The following is a 12758-nucleotide window of genomic DNA, read 5'->3' as shown; positions in this document are numbered from 1 at the left end:
TGAGAAGCCTCTAATTCACTCTTCCTTACTACCCCTCATCCACCAAGCACTGAGCCTCAGTGCTGCCTAGGCTCAGGCTTACCCCTGGGAAGGGGGACTTTCAGATGCTTCAGCCACCTTGCTGGGACTCAGCACCAAGTCACATGCAGGACAGGCCGTGACTTGGCTGGCTCCACTCTCTTATCTCAGCTTTTCCTTATTCCTGCATCCAGATGTCTCTCATGATTCAAACCCTGGGTACCTGACATGTTCTTTTTCCTGGTAAACCGATCGTTTGCCTGGTACCTCAAATAACACAGCCTGCTCTTACCAGGGTCCTGTAGAAAACCGAGACAGCCTGGGGTTGTCTCTACTATCCACTTACACTGATCAGAGGGTCGTGATCTGAGTCTGCAATCACAGCCTGCACGGCCTGAAGTGTCCTCTGTCTTGCTCACGGGTCAAAACCTCCATGGGCTCCAGTGGGTCTCTGCTCATGCTGACTGGATGCAGAGCCATCTACTGCTTGCTCTCTGGATAGCAACTGCACAGGGTTGAATAGTGTCCCCCCAAGACTTAAGTCCACCTGAAACCTGTGAACGCACCCTTATTTGGAAATAGGGGCTTTTGCAGAAGCAATCAAGTTAAGATGTCCTGGGTTAGGCTGGGCCCTAAATCCAAAATAACTGGGGGCTATTCTTATAAGAAGGGGGACACTTAGATGCAGACACACAAACACACAGGCAAGAAGGCCACACGAACACAGAGGCAGAGGCCGGAGGGACACATCTATAGACCAAGGACCGCCGAGGACAGCCGGCAAACACAAGACGCTAGCGAGAGGCAAGAGGAGTCTCTCCAGACCCTTCAGAGGGACCATGGCCTGCTGACACCTTGGCTTTAGACTTCTAGTCTCCAGAACTGAAAGAATAAATACCTGCCATGTTAAGCCACCACCTTGTAGTCCTCTGACAACCACCGCAGAAAATGAACAGACCATCTCTAAGGGTTTAATCTACTTGCACTACCTCTCTCCTGCCATCACCTACCCACCCAAGGAGAATTCTGGTTCAGATTCCAGCCCTTTCTGGTCTGTTCCAACACACAAATAACAGTTCCTAACCAGAACTACGATAATGAATGTTATGCCATTAAATCCCAAAACTATCATCCAAAACACAAGTACTCTCAACTAAAAGTAGCAGAAGTCTACAGAAATCAGATATAAAAATGGGTTTTCAGACCAAAGAACTGAATGACAAGAGCCACCAGGCTGATTCCAAGTTTCCCTTCGCCTCTTATTTCTCACCCCTTTGATCACCCTAACCTGAATTCATGAAGTCTCTCTTCACAGATCCCCTGTGCTGAGCTATAAGCTAGTGCTTACAGAAGCAACACCGCCCGCAGGGGGGCCGGGAGGACAAGTGATGAGACTAACGGTGCTCGGCGCACCGGAAACAGGCAGCGCCTGGAGCCATGCTCTGTATCTGAGCCCGTCTGCCTCTCATCTGCTCCTTGAACCTGTACAACTTAGGTCATCTTTCTGACCCTGTTTCCTAACAGTAGGCTCTGGAGACAAACTGTCTATATCCAGATGGAGGCTCTACCACTTACTAGCTGTGTGGATGGGCTATGGAAGCTCGCTGTGCCTCAGTTTCCTCATCTGAAAAAGAAATACAATAATAGTATCAACTCCGCAAACGGCTGCTAGCATTCAATGACTTAGTACACATAAAGCACTGAGCAGAGGGCTCGGTGCAGGATTGCGAACTCAGCCTCTGCTGGTTTGTACTGGTGAGGCTGCCTTCACTACTGTCACTGCTGCTGCCGTCACTGTCTGTGAAGCAGACACAGCGGCGCTCCTCACAGGGCATTGCCGTGTGCGGGGTTAGTCCGCTAAGAGGAGTGAAAGAGAAGGTGTGGGAAAGCGCTTGGTAAAGTGGCTTGCACAAGAGGCAATAAATGTTCAATCGGAAATAAAAAGAAGTGGGAGCTGCTCAAAGGGCAGAGAGGTAGGGCAGACCAAAGATGGCACGGCGGCCAAAGCCACACACGCCAGGGCGCTCAACATTCAGCACAGTGAAAACGGCGAGTCACTCTGAGGATGCACCTGCCCTCTCAGGAGAGCTCTGCCCCATCGCAGCTGCCTCAGGATCTCAGGATTACCTGGTGAGAACAAACCAACTAGTCAAGTCCTGCTCACACCACCCACCCACTTGCCCAGTTTGGACAGAACAGCTCTGTAGAGCGCCATCGACACAGGAAGCATGAAGCCTGTGCCCCAGCACCATGACCTAACATGCTCAGCTCCATCCTCTACACTGAAACAGAGTCCAGAGCTGAGCTCTGCGGCCAGGCTCACCCCACCCGCTTATGTGTACACAGTACTCAAACACACACGAAGCACTTGTACACATATTTTACCTTGTGCGGCGGGCAGGGATTACTAACCCATCACACAGGTGAGGAAGCTATGTCTCAGCCAGGAAATCAAATACCCACTCAGTGTTATAAGGCACTGGTTCTCCACCGAGGGTGACTTTGTCCCCCGGGGGACATCTGGCAGTGTCAGGAGACATTTCTGATTGCCATGATTTGGAGGCTGCTATTGGCATCTAGTGGGTGAAGGCCAGGGATACTGCTGAACACCCTGCAATGCACATGACCGTCCCCCACCACAAAGAATCATCCAGTTCAAAAATGTCAGTGGCGCCAAAGTTGAGAAACACTGTTAGAGAGTGATAAAGGGGCAGAGACAGTAAGGAAAGATATAATACTTACTGTACTGTACTGTACTGGGCTAGAAAGTCTAAGGGTACCTAGAAGTAGGGAGAAAGGTTCCATCTTTAAATATTCAAAGAATGTATCTACAAAAGGGTCAAACAGAAAAGGCCTTAAAGGAACAGTTTCGCTGGGGAGGAGCACCTCCAACAAAAGGCCCTGTGTCAACCAAGCCTGCCCCCTCAACCCTGGTTTATGTCAAGTCCTTGGAGAACTCTTGTTTATTTAAGAGCTGACTACCTTGCAAATGAGAGCAAGAAACAGGTAATAGAGGGTGAAACCAATTGGGAGGAAGGAAAAAAGATCTGTGTGCTAATAAGCAAGATAATCCTGGGAATACTGGTGAGCTTGGAATTGTTCATTTTTCATACAGTACTAAGAAAGGCAGGTGATCTCTCCAACACATAACAGTACTAGAGTCAGCTCTATAACTGTAGAGTATTATCTCATAAAGAAATAACTTGCTCATTTTCTTTAAAATTATAAACCATACTTGTTAGAAAGCAATTTTACTTTCAAGCTACTCAACTTTCATTTACTAAATTAGTTATATTTCCTTAATGTTTGTGTACCCAGAACTGGAGTACAGTCATGCTTGTCTTTGAATGCGGTGATAGTGAATGAATATAGGTGACATTAATAAGATGAATACTCAGTCTATTAGTAACCCTGCTGGAAACTGCAGTTTAGACATTTTGGTTAAAATAGTCAAAGAACACAAAAGCTAAACAAAGTCTGCCTTTTAAACAAGAGTTACATACAGTATGTCAAATACTGCTGGGTTTTTCAATCTAACCAAGAACTGAGGGAAGCGTTATTCCCAACTGAGGAATTTTAGAACATTCTAGGCAAAGATACACACTGCATGCAAGTGAGACGACACCTTAATTAGATTCACCCAGCAGACTGCGTTACACTGGGACTCGGAACAATAGTTCTGAGCCAAGATTACAATAAATTTCAAAATCTATAATGTGTGAAATTAAATTCCACAATAATGCATAAAAGTCCTAATTTGAATCAATTTTCAACTTGCAAATACATGAAAAAGTAAAAAATGAAATTCAGAGTAAGAGAAACAAAGAATATACAGTATTAGTAAATAATATTAATTAGGAAGGCTAAATCTCTATTGAACAAGAATTAGACATTTTCTACTCATTGCATGGCAGAAATATTTGATTTACCCCAAATATCAAAACTTGGATCTAACACCTACTATTAGGGTATAACACTTTTATGTTCTCTGAGGGTAAGTCCTCTCTCCCAAAGGATTCACCCAAAATCCACTAATGCATTCAATAAATGAATAAAAGTAGAGAACATTGAAATTTGTATGTTAGTACTAAATTTGTATGTTAGTATGTGTATTGGTAAAACAATACATTAATAATTAGGAACATCGGGAATTCCCTGGCAGTCTAGTGATTAGGAGTCCTCGATTCCACTGCAGGGAGCATGGGATTGATCCCTGGTCAAGAGACTAAGTTTCCTCCAGTAGCATGGAGCAGCAAAAAAGAAAAAAATTGACTGAACAAAAAAAAAAAACAATTCCTGCATAGCCAAAAAAAATCTTAAACACAGAAAAAGGTGATATAATATACTGATGGGATTATGAAGAAATACACATCTTCATGCTATTGCTGGTGACTGTATAAATTGATAGAACTTTGCTGGGAAATACTTTGGCAATATCAAATAAACTTACTAATTCACATACCTCTGTCCCATATATAAGAGGATATTTCATGCAAAGACAGGCACAACAAAGGACAGAAACAGTATGGACCTAAGAGAAGCAGAGATATTAAGAAGAGGTGGCAAAAAAAAAAAAAAAAAAAGAAGAGGTGGCAAGAATACACAGAAGAACTAAACAAAAAAGATCTCAATGACCCAGATAACCATGACAGTATATCATTCACCTAGAGCCAGATATCTTATGATGTCAAGTGGGCCTTAGGAAGCATTACTACAAACAAAGCTAGTGGAGGTGATGAAATTCCAGCTGAACTATTTCAAATCCTAAAGGATGATGCTGTTAAAGTGCTGCACTCAATATGCCAGCAAATTTGGAAAACTCAGCAGTGGCCAGAGGACTAGAAAAGGTCAGTTTTCATTCCAATCCCAAAGAAGGGCAATGCCAAAGAATGTTCAAACTACTGCACAATTGCACTTATTTCAAATGTTAGCAAAGTAATGCTCAAAATCTTCAAGCAAGGCTTCAACAGTATGTAAACCAAGAACTTCCAGATGTACAAGCTGGATTTAGAAAAGGCAGAGGAACCAGAGACCAAATTGCCATCATCCATTGGATCATAGGAAAAGCTAGAGAATTCCAGAAAAACACCTACTTCTGCTTCATTGACTATGCTAAAGCCTTTGACTGTGTGGATCACAAAAACCTGGAAAATTCTTAAAGAGATGGGAATATCAGACCACCTGACCTGCCTCCTGTGAAACCTGTTTGCAGGTCAAGAAGCCAACAGTTAGAACTGGACACGGAACAACAGACTGGTTCAAAACTGGGAAAGGAGTACGTAAAGGGTGTATATTGTCACCTTATTTATTTAACTTATATGCAGATTGCATCATGTGAAATGCCAGGCTGGATGAAGCACAAGCTGGAATCAAGATTGCAGAGAGAAATTTCAATAACCTCAGATATGCAGATGACACCACACTTATGGCAGAAAGCAAAGGAACTAAAGAACTTCTTGATGAAGGTGAAAGAGGAGAGCAAAAATGCTGGCTTAAAATAAAACTCAGTCTTCAAAAAACTAAGATCATGGCATCTGGTCCCATCACTTCATGGCAAATAGATGGGGAAACAATGGAAACAGTGATGGACTTTTATTTTCTTGGGCTCCAAAATCACTGTGGATGGTGACTGCAGGTATGAAATTAAAAGATGTCTGCTCCTTGGAAGAAAAGCAATGACAAACCTAGACAGAGTATTAAAAAACAGAGACATTACTTTGCCAACAAAGGTCTGTATAGTCAAAGCTATGGTTTTTCCAGTACTCATGTACAGATGTGAGAGCTGGACAATAGAAAAGGTTTAGCGCCAAAGAATTGATACCTTCAAACTGTAGTGCTGGAGAAGACTCTGGAGAGTCCCTTGGACAGCAAGGAGATCAAGCCAGTCCGTCCTAAAGGAGATCAACCCTGAACAGTCACTGGAAGGACTGATGCTGAAGCTGAAGCTCCAATACTTTGACCACCTGATGCCAAGAGCTGACTCACTGGAAGACCCTGATGCTGGGAAAGATTGAGGGCAGGAGGAGAAGGGGACGACAGAGGATGAGATGGTTGGATGGCATCGCCGACTTCAATGGACGTGAGTTTGAGCAAACTTTAGGAGTTGGTAAAGGACAGAGAAGCCTGGTGTGCTGCAGTTCATGGGGTCGCAAAGAGTGAGGCATGACTTAACAACAACTGACCCATAACTCTTCGAGAAATTTTCCTATCGATATATGCACAATGTACAAAATGACTACTTAGAAACTACTTAAATACCCTAGGATTAACCTAGGATTGTTTAGATAAATTAAGGTATATAATTTATCATTTAAAATTTTTAAATTTATATTTTAGATAAATTAAGGTACATAATTTAAATTAAGGTACATAAATTAAGGCTGGTTTAGATAAATTAAAGTACAATACACTGCAATTCTATGAAGTGAATTCTATGAATATATGGAATTTAGAAAGATGGTAACGATGACCCTATATGCGAGACAGCAAAAGAGACACAGATGTATAGAACAGTCTTTTGGACTCTATGGGAGAAGGTGAGGGTGGGATGACTTGAGAGAATAGCATTGAAACATGTATATTATCATATGTGAAACAGATTGCCAGTCCAGGTTCGATGCATGAGGCAGGATGCTCAGGGCTGGTGCACCGGGATGACCCAGAGGGATGGGGTGGGGAGGGGGGTGGGAGGGGGGTTCAAGATGGGGAACACATGTACACCCATGGCAGATTCATGTGACTGTATGGCAAAAAACACAATATTGTAAAGTAATTAGCCTCCAATTAAAATTTAAAAAAAGAAAAAAAAATCTATGAAAAGTTCTGAGTTGGGTATGAAATGGTACCATTTCCAACACATACCGTTAGAAGACAAGATACAGAACAGTGTTGTGGTATGCTACCATCTGTATGACGAAACTGGGAAAGGGGTAGCATAAAGAGATAAAATAAAAGATTCCTTACATAGTATAGATTAATCTGGAAAAAAAAAATACATAAAAATCTGATATGCACTTTGTAAGGGGTTAAGTAAACAACATTATGCCAATAAACAAAAATTTAGACAAAATAGACACATTCATTATGCTCAAAACTGAACTCCTTATCATCCGTGCTCCACCAGGAATCTTCTCCATCTCGGCTGATGGCAGTTCCAACTTTCTAGTTGCTCAGGTCACTCCCCTCATCCCATCCATCAGCAAATTACACTAGCAATACCTTGAAGACAACAGATTAGTCTAAACATATATCCTGACTATGGAGGTGGCTACACGAATCTCTGTGTGTTAAAATCTGTAGAACTATCTGTAGCCTGGCTAGCTCAGTCGGTAGAGCATGAGACTCTTAAAATCTGTAGAACTGTTACACACAAAATTTTTATTTTACTCTGTGTTCATTTTTAAATAATTAAAAAAAAAAAAAAGACACCTAGAATCCAACCACTTCTCACTACTTCAATGGTTACCATCTCTTGTCTGAAAATTACCACCACATTCCCCTCACCCATCTCCCTGGTTCTCCTCTTTGCTTCTTATAGCCTATCTCCACACTGTAGCCACTGTGGTCCTGATAAAATCTTAACAAGACCAAGTCTGTTTTCTGCTCAGAACCCTCTGGTGGTACCCTATGTCACTTATAGAAAAAGCCAGAATCTTTGACAGCTACAGAGCCCAAGGCAGCTGGAGCTCCGAGCCCCTGAGACTTGGTTTCCATGGCTCTGCTACTTCACTCCACTCCAGGGGCGCGGGCCGTCTGCTCTCCCCTGACCACACCAGGCATGCTTCTACCTACTAGCCTTTGCTCTGCTTTCTTGCCTGAAATATCTCTGCCTCAATGACCACTTGACTAACATTCTCACCTCCTTCTCACCAAATCTTGCTCAAATCTCACCTCCGACTACCTTATTTAATATCTAAAAATGCAACCAGGATCATGGCATCTGGTTCCATCACTTCATGGCAAATAGATGGGGAGACAGTGGAAACAGTGGCTGACTTTATTTTTCTGGGCTCCAAAATCACTGCAGATGCTGATTGCAGCCATGAAATTAAAAGACGCTTACTCCTTGGAAGGAAAGTTATGACCAACCTAGACAGCATGTTAAAAAGCAGAGATATTACTTTGCCAACAAAGGTCCGTCTAGTCAAGGCTATGGTTTTTCTAGTGGTCATGTATGGATGTGAGAGTTGGACTATAAAGAAAGCTGAGCACCAAAGAATTGATGCTTTTGAACTGTGGTGCTGGAGAAGACTCTTGAGAGTCCCTTGGACTGCAAGGAGCTCCAACCAGTCCATCCTAAAGGAGATCAGTCCTGGGTGTTCATTGGAAGGACTGATGCTGAAGCTGAAACGCCAATACTTTGGCCACCTGATGCGAAGAGCTGACTCATTTGAAAAGGTCATTTGAAAAGACCCTGATGCTTGGAAAGATTGAGGGCAGGAGGAGAAGGGGACGACAGAGGATGAGATGGTTGGATGGCATCACCAACTCGATGGACATGAGTTTGGGTGGACTCCAGCAGTTGGTGATGGACAGGGAAGCCAGGCGTGCTGTGGTTCATGGGGTCGCAAAGAGTCAGGCACAACTGAGTGACTGAACTGAACTGAATGCCCTTCTTTTCCCCTTTACACCCCTTCATCTATTCTGATTCCTCTTTACCCTGCTCAATTTTTCTCTTTTTTCTAAAGCACATGAAAGTGAAAGTGAAGTCATTCAGTCGTGTCCAACTCTTTGCGACCCCATGGACTGTAGCCTACCAGGTTTCTCCGTCCATGGGATTTTCCAGGCAAGAATACTGGAGTGGGTTGCTATTTCCTTCTCCAGGGGATCTTCTCGACCCAGGGATTGAACCCGGGTCTCTCACATTGTAGGCAGACACTTTTACTGTCTGAACCACCAGGGAAGTCGATCATCTTTTAATATAGTTTATTTATTATACCTATTATCTCTTTCTACCACTATCAGTATTTTTTTCCCTGCCACTGTAATATAAACTCCATGGGGGCAAGGACCTTCCATCTGTTTTACTCACAGATCATGACATATTCCAAGCATCTAGAAAAGTGCCTGGCACAGATAGGTGTTCAGAAACTGTTTAAGATTTAAGAACTTCATCCTAAGATGAGTTAGCAATGAGGACGCTGAGACACTGGGAAGCCAGTTCACCTAGGATGATGCCTACCGCTTACACTCTGGCTTGAGTAAAGTGGAGAGCTTTCAGTAAAGTAACGGGATCTTCCTATTTTAAAATCTTCCCATAAAGAAGTCACTGTCGGAGATGGATTTTCAAGCATATTCCATAACACCCCAAAACTCCAAGCTTAAACCACCTCTCCACACACACACACACACAAAATAAACAGTAAAAGGAAGAATAGTCCCCAATTAACTTTACATGGCTAGTAAAATCTTGAAGCCAAAAAAACCCAAAAGAGTTCTAGAAAAGAAAACTACATATAAATCTCTGAACAAATGTTAAGTCCTGGACAAAATGTTGGCAAACCAAATTTAGAAATGTATGTCAGTCATAATAGCTAACATTTACTGAGCATTACACTAAATGGACTAACGCATTTAATCCTGACAACCCTGTGTTGTGAATCTATCACCTATTTTACAGATGAAGAAGCCGACACACACACACAGAGGCTAAGTAATCTGCCGAAGTCCACAGGCAGAAAGTAGAGATCCTGGATTTTTAAAATATCAATGAGATTCTGACTTAACTTCTCTGGGGGTTGGACCTGATGTTTTTAAAGCACCCCCAAGTGATGCTGTTATGTTGCCAGGGCTGTAAACCAGGGCACAAAGTCCATAGCTAAGGCTTCCCCCACCCTGAGAGTGATACATGGACACAGCCAGGGCGAGAGATGTTTTAGTGAAAATTTAAATATGAAACAAGAAACAGAGAGGAGAAAACAGGGTAACTCTATGACCGTTGTGTCTCCACATTGTCTTTCTAGAATTCTAGAAGGTTTAAGATTTCATGCTATTAACACCTAACAGACCCATTCTTCTCCATCTTTGGAGAAATTTGTCTGTCAGTTTATTTCTTTAGCATGGAGTACCCCCGACCCCCCAAAAAGAGTTTGGTAAAACATACTAGCAGCTTATAATACTAAAGTTATTTTCAGAATAAAAAACAGAGTGCTACTTTAAAGAAAGAGTAGCAAAAAGCGGGAATAACTCAAGAGGTTAGCCAAATATTTTTCAAAAGTATAACTGGAAAATTGTCCCTGAGCTGCCCAAAGACCAAGCCTCATTCACCCGCATGTGTTAACTAAAGCTGAAGCTGCAAAGGGGTCTCAACACTGTTCTCCCCGTATCCTGCTGTTAGGCAGGGGGCTGTGGCTCTGTGAGGCCAGAACTGCTGTCCCAGGCAGCGTTGCTAGTAGAGCCAAGGCACCAACTGCTACCCCGCAAAGTCTAGAGGAGGCTTTGTGAGAAGGGCTGGGGAGAAGCACGTGCTGTCTCAGCTACCCCGGGAGGCTCCAGCCCGCTGCCCCATCCATGCCCCTCTCCAAGGAGAAGCACACACGCTCGCAGTTCCCCAAACCATGAGCAGCAGCTACGGCTAACACCACTTCTCCCTGATCCTGCAGAATCAGACCTCCTCAGCCTTCAAGAAACTGGAACTACTACAATGCCATCACTTCCCCAAACTACTCTTGTAGTTTTGGCACTGATTTTTAAAGCGTTTTCCAGGGTGGGATACAGGAAAAACTATTAAGTCAAATAAATAACTGCAGACTGAACTCTGGGCCCTTAGCCTTGGTTGTTCTATAGAGTAGGCAATGAGCCAACCGCCTCTGCCACTTTCAACCCTGTGTGCTACTTCCCAGAAATAAGAGCTGGTGTAGGCAGCCTCCCTACAAAAGGGAGTTAGAGACCTAATGGTCCAGACACAGAAAACTTCTGATCATTTCTCCCCATGCTACTCCCATTGTGCCTTTGCTGATACTGTCCACCAGACATGCTCTCTCCCACATCCCTTTCTCAAGTGCTTCTAACTTTTCAAAGCCCAGCTCAAACCTCACTTCCTGTAAGACGTTCTCCCAAATCCCACATCCACTCCTGCATTAACTTCACTTATACCTCTGTTATAAACATGGCATCCTTCACCCTTTCCCCTTTTTATTTTCATTTTTTCCTTTTGAATTTTTTATCTTGCACTGCGGTATAGCCGATTAACAATGTCGTGACAGTTTCAGGTGAGCAGCGAAGGGACTCAGCCACAAAATACACATGTTAAGGAGTCTGGGAGGCCATGCACACCCTGCTATATTTAAGATGGATAACCAACAACGGCCTACCGTACAGCACAGGGAATTCTGCTCAATGATATGTGGCAGCTTGGATGGAAGGGGTTTGAAGGGAAAGTGGATACATGTATATGTAACTTTTCCCCTTTTTAGATAGCCATATATCTGTCTCCACCAGGAAATCTGGCCCTGGGGGAAAATGACCAAGTTTCATAGATCTTTGTTCATGCTTTTCAGTATCTCAAAGAAGACCTTCAGGAAGTATTTGTTAAACAGAACGGAATTCCAGCTGCATTGAGAAGCTGCTCTGCTGGTCTGACCTTGGTTTGCTATGGATACAACGTGGAGCTCTTCCTCTTTACAAGTCTTCTTTTGTTAGTGTGCTTTGAATATAACCTTTAAAGAGAATTTTACTACTTTCCTTCCCATATGATTTCTTATTTTTTTAATTGAATATAGTTCATATAACATAAAATTCACTTTTAAAGTATACACTTCAGTGGTCCTTAATATATTCACCAAGTTGTGTAATCATCACCACTGTCTAATTCTATAATGTTTTCATCAACCTTACCAACATTCATAAACATTTCATCAAAGGGTAAAGAAACCCTTTACCCTTAAGTAGTCACCCTGCCACTGCCCCATAATCTCAATCTACTATCTCTAATATATATGATTTTAACAAAACTTACAACACTCTTCATTGTGGTTTTATTATACCTTAAGGCCAATTTTACCTTCAAAAAAAAAAGCTTCTCTCGTTTTAGCATAACTCAAACAAAAAATGTGGTTTAATATAGCAACTTACTAAGGCATCATTTCAGGATACAAAACAAAAATTCTTACCAGGAAAATCAGCCTACATGTTTACTTCCTCATTTGTTTTTGTTTTGTTAAGCTTCTTATTGAAGAAGTATAATATACATATAGAAAAGGACACCTATCATAGGGTATATCTTGATAAGTTTTCAAAAACTGAATCCATAAATATAATCAGCATTCAGATCAAAAGCCAAACAGAAGCTTCCACCACGTCTCTCAGTCACTACGCACCTCCAAAGAGTAACCACCATCCTTACTTCTAACAGCATAGCTTACTTCCACCTGTTTCTGTACTTTTATAAATAGAAGCTTATAGTTTGCAGTATAATAAACTCTCACAATGAAATTCTATGCCTTGTAATACTCACCATAATCTTTTTGTACAAAGCCATGACATTATCGTCATCAAATGGTAGAAAGCCACACATAAGTACATATAAGAGTATGCCCATGCTCCAAACATCTGCCTGAGGGAAAAAAAAATCAAAAGACAAAAAATTAGAACAGATTTCAAAATAGCAGTACACAGAATCTTTACAGAGCTGGAAAAGAACTCAGAGATCATCCAATTCAAACCAGCTCATTCTACAATGTGAAGCCCAGAAAAGGAAGGCTCATCCAAAGTCACCCAGCCAACAGCAGGCCACCCAGGCA

General features: G+C 42.4%; 1 protein-coding gene across 2 annotated transcripts in view; it reads right to left on the bottom strand.

Annotated features, from left to right (window-relative positions):
• MELK (maternal embryonic leucine zipper kinase) overlaps positions 1-12758 on the bottom strand; it is a 73551-nt gene that overhangs the window by 42686 nt on the left and 18107 nt on the right. For both annotated transcript variants that reach the window (XM_061132284.1, XM_061132285.1), the window contains exon 8: positions 12473-12571. In XM_061132284.1, the coding sequence (XP_060988267.1) occupies positions 12473-12571 (99 nt within the window). The remainder of the gene's footprint in view (positions 1-12472; positions 12572-12758) is intronic.

This window comes from Dama dama, chromosome 29, assembly GCF_033118175.1.
Source record: "Dama dama isolate Ldn47 chromosome 29, ASM3311817v1, whole genome shotgun sequence".
NCBI classification, from domain to species: domain Eukaryota; kingdom Metazoa; phylum Chordata; class Mammalia; order Artiodactyla; family Cervidae; genus Dama; species Dama dama.
This window is presented reverse-complemented; position numbering and strand designations above follow the sequence as displayed.